Source organism: Haliotis rufescens, unplaced genomic scaffold (assembly GCF_023055435.1).
Source record: "Haliotis rufescens isolate VD_foot unplaced genomic scaffold, xgHalRufe1.0.p SCAF_4, whole genome shotgun sequence".
In the NCBI taxonomy this organism is placed as follows: domain Eukaryota; kingdom Metazoa; phylum Mollusca; class Gastropoda; order Lepetellida; family Haliotidae; genus Haliotis; species Haliotis rufescens.
The window spans coordinates 37,878,526-37,885,180 of record NW_025964112.1 but is presented as its reverse complement, the minus strand read 5'-3'; the positions used below and the strand labels follow the sequence as shown (position 1 = coordinate 37,885,180).

At 39.2% G+C, this 6,655-nt stretch overlaps 1 protein-coding gene across 1 annotated transcript; it reads left to right on the top strand.

The window, feature by feature from the left end:
• The first annotated feature begins 572 nt into the window (after positions 1–572).
• LOC124134689 (frizzled-2-like) lies at positions 573–4,326 on the top strand. The gene has a single exon (XM_046499702.2). The coding sequence runs from the start codon at positions 767–769 to the stop codon at positions 2,489–2,491; it is 1,725 nt and encodes a 574-aa protein (XP_046355658.1). The 5' UTR covers positions 573–766; the 3' UTR covers positions 2,492–4,326.
• Positions 4,327–6,655: the final 2,329 nt, after the last annotated feature.

The window sequence follows — 6,655 nt, the reverse complement described above, 5'->3', positions numbered from 1 at the left end:
CTGTTTGTTGTTACACCTGTGTGTTAACCGCGTATTGAGGGCACATCCGTCCCCAATCGGCGAAAATAGATGTGTATAGAACGCCGAGACAATACACGTCCCATCAAAACGTGTTCACTGGGGTGCGTGGGGTAGATTAAATAGTAATCAACCACCATGACCCGTACCAGCTGATTCATTCATGCATGACATGTGCAGAAATATTCGTCCAAGCTGTGCTTTCAAAAAACGCTCCAAATATACCCGAGGTATAAAACTGTTTAAGTTTTGTTAGACGTTTGTGAAGAATCAGCAACATTTCATTAATGTGTCGGTAGAATGCATGCAGCGAATCATTATCGCTGCTTCGGAGTCAATAGTCCGCGCATAATATTCAATCGCCCTTGAAAAATATGGCATTTACTAACGCTGGAGGAGAATGGAACAGCCACTCAAAAGGTTTCAGCCAATCAGCGCGATCCTGGCTGCAGTGCTCTCCTTTCCATTGGTGAATCATAGGTCACCGGTTTCCAGTTGCCCCACTACTAGTCACGCCTTTGTCACAGAACGGGCATATGGAATTTGGGGCTCCTAGAAACCGCTGAGCTTAGCTGTCTGTTTGAAAGTGGCCTCACAAAGGCAGCCATGTTTCGCTAGGAGCGAGTTAGATCGTCGAGAACGGGGATTTTACGATTGCCATGAATCGAAGGCGGTAAGGTATTGAGCCGACCTACACCACACTCGGATACACTCAAGGTTACCCGAATACGACCGTGTGCTTTCCAAAATGGGGAAGTTCCGATCTTTGAAGAAACTGTTGTTGGAAGTCTTGCTTGTATGCTGTATGCTTCAACATGGAGGCCGGGTTGACTGTCAGCAGTCACAGTACACAAGGATCACAGACCAGGCTTTGGCGCCTCACGGCAAGTGCGAACCTATCACTATACCTCTCTGCAAAGACATTCAGTATAATGAAACTATTATGCCGAACTTGTTAAACCATCAAAAGCAAGACGATGCAGGACTAGAAGTTCACCAGTTCTTCCCCCTCGTCAAAGTTCAATGCAGCCAGCAGCTGAAATTCTTTTTGTGTACAATGTATGTTCCGGTGTGTACCGTTCTGGAGGACGCTATACCCCCGTGTCGGTCCCTGTGCAACCAGGCAAGGACTGGATGTGAGAGCCTCATGAACAAATTCGGATTTCAGTGGCCCGAGAGTTTGAAGTGCGAGAAATTCCCCACTGCGGGTTTGTGTGTCGGGGAAAATAACACTGAACCAGAGCAGACCTCAAAGCCTACTCCGACAGGCACCGACTACCCGATTCACCCTGGTGGAAATGGAGGACACCCAACAGGGAAAAAGAACGATAATGTCACAAGAGATCTGGGATTCCGTTGCCCTCTGAGGCTGAAGGTACCAAAAGGTTTCGATTACAGGTTAAAAGTCGGCACACAACCGCCTGAGCGGGATTGTGGAGCTCCCTGTCATGATATGTTTTTCAAGTCTGACAATCGGGAATTTGCAAGATGGTGGATTGGAGTTTGGTCGTGTATTTGTCTTACCTCAACACTCTTCACGGTGCTGACATTTCTCATTGACATGCAGAGATTCCGGTATCCAGAGAGGCCTATCATTTTCCTCTCAGGGTGCTACTTCATGGTAGCGCTGGCCTATGTCGTGGGCTTTGCTCTGAGGGAGAAAGTGTCATGTAATGAACCATTTGATCCACCTAATGATGAAACATCTTTGAAAATGGAACCAATAATTACTCAAGGAACCAAGAAAGAAGGTTGCACAATTCTGTTCATGATGTTGTATTTCTTCAGCATGGCAAGTTCAATTTGGTGGGTTATTCTCACCCTCACCTGGTTTTTGGCAGCAGGGATGAAATGGGGACACGAGGCAATTGAAGCAAACTCTCAGTACTTCCATCTTGCAGCATGGGCTGTCCCAGCCATCAAGACCATTGCCATTTTGGCCATGGGACAAGTGGACGGAGACGTCCTCAGCGGAGTGTGTTTCACTGGCATATTTGATGTGGATGCTCTCAGAGGATTTGTGCTAGCTCCTCTTGTTGTGTACTTAATTATTGGAACATCTTTCCTCCTAGCTGGATTTGTATCACTTTTCCGCATTCGTACCATCATGAAGAGTGACGGCACCAAGACAGACAAGCTTGAAAAGCTCATGGTGCGAATTGGAATATTTTCAGTTCTGTACACTGTGCCAGCAACAATTGTAATAGCATGCTACTTTTACGAACAATCCTTCAGGGACCAATGGATGGTAACTTGGCATGCTAATGTGTGTTCAAAGTATAATTTTCCTTGTCCATATAGAGCCAATTCCAAACCGTTGCCAGATTTTAATGTTTTCATGATCAAATACCTCATGACCGTGATAGTTGGAATTACATCAGGGGTATGGATCTGGACTGGTAAGACCTTCCTCTCATGGAAACAGTTCTATTGCAAAATCTTTTCACCCAGAACAAATGAATCTGTAGTGTGATGTTCTAGCCAAAAACCAAATGGTGAAAGACAATAAAAGGACGGGGCTATTCCTGTTTCGACGGAGGCTGGGCAGTTGGGAGGCTGGGTTTGTGATGGATGTGGTGCAATAATGCAGTGCATTTCAGTCCTCCCAACTTGGAGAGAGGAACAATGAATCAGTGCTTACAAGTGATAATGAATGTGCGGATCTATAGAACATTTCCATGATCCCTCATTGTTAAACAGTGCTCAGCCTGAACTTAACGTTAGCGTCCAAAATGGTGCCATTCACATGACGGGTCAATTAGACAATTTTTAAGATTTTGGACATCTTGCAAAATCAACATACTTTTGACATGCAAGACGAGTATTTATGTCCTCCATCCCAGCATTCTGGGAATCCTGAACAAATGTGGATGTGAATTAAACAGTATTTATGTATTATACAAGTGTGAATCTTGAAGATTCCCCCGAACACCAAAGCTTAGCCTTGTCTCTGTGAACAAGCTGAATGCTAGCTGAATCCAGGATTTGAAGAGGTTTTTCGCGACTAGATCTGTGATTGGTTGTTTTTAACAATGCAAAATTGCTCGGAATTCTAAATTTAATTCAGACAGTTCATGTTAGTGACAAATCAAGAGTTGTGCACAAATCGTATGCTTTACTGTAGAATTGGCATTGTGTAAGGATGTGTAGGCAAAGTACTTTAAATGATCAAATTATGGATTTTAGTTACCATGGAAACAACCATAATTCAAAAAGGATGGTCACATTAATTGTGTGGTTGGTGAGTGAGTGGAGAGATACTGTCTTTCTCTCATGTAAATATATTTTGTAAGAACCACATTTCTATATTTCCCCCTGTAGCTATATGCTTGTTAAGTTTGTGTACATGTGTATGTAGAACAAGGAAAGTAGTGTTTTTTAGTTCAAAATTTGCCAATTAAAACTTGTAGTAATTCTAACAATGTTTTATAGTTTTGTTTTTAGGTCCAACTGAAAATCAGTTCTCTGGTTTACTCTGATGTAAATGCATGTCATTAAGTTATAAACATAGGTTCATATGATCCATAGTATACTGTATATTGTATAGTGGATAATTAAAAACTGAAAATAGTTATGCTAGTATTCTTGGAACATACAGCTGCTCAGTTAATGTACTTCTTTAAAGAAAGTGAAGGACAATATGAATTTCATTGAAGCATGGTTAAATAAACATGTATATAGTACAATGTCACTGGCTTAATACTGTGTAGGAAGAAGTCCATGAATGATTCATAGCTGAACTATTTTCAATTGACAGGCTGTCAGGAAAGACACAAATTCCTCTTAAGAAATATGCCCCTTATTGAACCCAGACTGGTGTGTTTGGGATGTTACATTTTATGTTGAATGGACCAAAAATGGAATTATTTTGTTCAATTGTAATTGTAGTTTTAATATGGCATGTATAATAAACAGTTATGATGCCGTGTTCAGATAATTTAAGAGTACTTTGAGGAACAATATTTTGAATCCCTTTTTATGGATATTGATTTGTTTGGACGTCCTTACCAGCATTTTTCTGAAATGATTGTTCATTGGTCTCTTTCAACAGGAAAGTGAGCAAGAAATTACCAAATATTCATTTCCGACAATTGAATGTGATATGGGCAATTATTTCATACAGAATTTTAGTTTCCTTAACACATGCATTATTTTTTATGCCATTTGATGTTATTCCCCAAATGTATATTTCCAATGGAAATTAAATCTGTCAAAAAGCATTTGTAAGTTTACTATCATTCATTTGCAAACTGCTATTGGCAGATCGAGAAAAAAGTTTGTATTTAAAATAAAGCTTTTTAAACTTAACCCCATTGTTCATTTCTCTGTGGTAAGAACAAGTAGGCTACAGGCTGTTCTATGACAAACACACCCAAACCGAAGTTCCTCATGCATGAAACAGCCTTATATCGATTTTCATACGAAGTGTTACAGTGTAGTAAATTCTTTGTTTAATTTTGTAAAAGACACTTGACATTAACCATTGAGGTATGTGATTGCAATGAATTGTGAATGTTTGCTGGGACCATAGGGAATGCATAGAGAAAAGTAAGGTACTTTGGACACTGATGTAGGTGCTAAGGAAAATCTAATTATTTATTCTAGCCTTGTGTATTTGTTGAATATGTGTAATCTGTACAAACAAACTAAAACTGTACAAACCAGTAAGGACACTTTAACATGCTGTACACTGTTCAGTCTGCAACTCTTTGACATCCACAGGGTACATTACAAATTATTTTGGAATATGTTGAAATGCAGAGTTTGTTGTCAAGTATGGAGTGTTCTGGCTGAGGATACACTGTGATAACACGAGCTTTGTCTCTGTTTTAGTCAGTGTGGAAAGATTTGACATTCACTTAAAATAACATGATCTAAAGTAGACACTTCTTGACCAACCACAACTGGTCCCAAAGATGTGAACCGAAAAAGTTAGGGATTTTTATCCATATGTTTCTATGTGTATTAAAGCTATCTACTGCCCAAGGCAATGAATGAATGCTAACCATTAAAAATGTCATTTGAATTTCTTGCTTGATTTGCAGTCCATAAATGGAGGACAACAACAGCATATATATTTGGCTCTTTGTAAACAAGGATAAAAATTAAGTTGGCAACCTTTTTTCCCAAATTCCTTTTTTGCCCCAATTTTGGGTTATTTTAAATAATGTCTGTAACTATAGAAACTAAAAGCCCCATGTAACAAAATTTATTCAGTGACAAGCTGTTTCACTGCTGTTATTTCTACATCCACATAGCAGAATAACTGTGTAGAGATGGGTCATTACAGGTGTTCAACACAGCCTGTTGTGTTTGTGAGTGACCCGCATTCCACCCTGATATGGAGAATAAACAAGGCTTGCACCTGTTTGGAGTGCCCAGCCATAGTGGCGTTTGATTTATGATATAAATTAAAACTAAGCTTTGTGTAGGCATTAACAAACAGGTATGGAATTGTGTGAGGCTATTATGATATTTGTAATTATTTGTCAAAGTTATGTAGAAGATATTGTCCACTGGTAAAGGGGAGACCTTTCAGTTGTGAAAAACTACAATTATTAATTAAATTATTTGTAATTATGAATACCAACTTGCATTGTCAGGTAGAACATTTGCAACCAGTTGACAAGTGTCCCACAAACTTGTCAATTAACAGCACGATTCTATGCCACTCAACTGGTGATAGGGATACTGACATATACTGCTCAAAGAAGTTAAAGAACATCCAATTTCTTTATATGTCTATAAGTAATCTGTCGTAGCTGGTGGGTAATGCAACACAGTCTTACAAATGTGGGTGTTCTTTGTTTTTAATACACACCTATAATCAGTTTCATGGTTTGAAAATAGAAAAGTGTCTGTCCACAGTTGCCTTGTATTGTAATTTTGCAAGGTTTCTGAGCACCTCCATGGCCTAGGTGTAATTATGGGTAATGCATGTTCAAATGCATACTTGGTTCTGAATTGAGATTAGATGTCTTTCCTGGTGTTCGCTCCATGACTTCATCTTGACTTGAACAACATATCCATCATGACAAGCAGGACATAGTTTCTCACAGGTAGTAGCAGATAATTCATGTTGATTCTCATTTGGTATTTGAATCCATAAATTAATAGGATTCCACTGGACACATACACACATCGTAACTTTTCTTAAATACTTTGATGTTTTATCAGGGAGTAAGGGACTCTACTGTTTATTTCTACATTCTTTTCTCAGCATTGGTATTTGTTTTTTTACCGAAATGTTACTTTGGTTTCTTGGGTCTACTTTAAGATGGGTCATCTACACAACCCCATATACAGAGGAAGGAATGTGGCTGTTCATGTTAACTTACCATCAATTCACTTGGTTGATGTTGTTTTATAGTTGTCTCTAACTCCATGGACTCCAATTAAAGTCTGCAAAACAGCATGGGGTTTTGGGTATCTGTCGAGGACAGCATGGGGTATTTGGTATCTGTTGTGTACCTGTATGTAAATATAGCATTAGCTGACTAGGTTAAAATTATATATGGATAAACACCTACACACCTGTATTTCCTACAGTGAAATAATAGGATTTCACACCGAAGAGATGGAGAAACTGTTTTGAGATATATTTCTTGTGACCCTATGTTATAAACTCCTGGACTTG

What these genes read in the sequence shown, in the direction of transcription:
- LOC124134689 (XM_046499702.2), top strand. Translation starts at nt 767, where the DNA reads ATGGGGAAGTTCCGATCTTTGAAGAAACTGTTGTTGGAAGTCTTGCTT.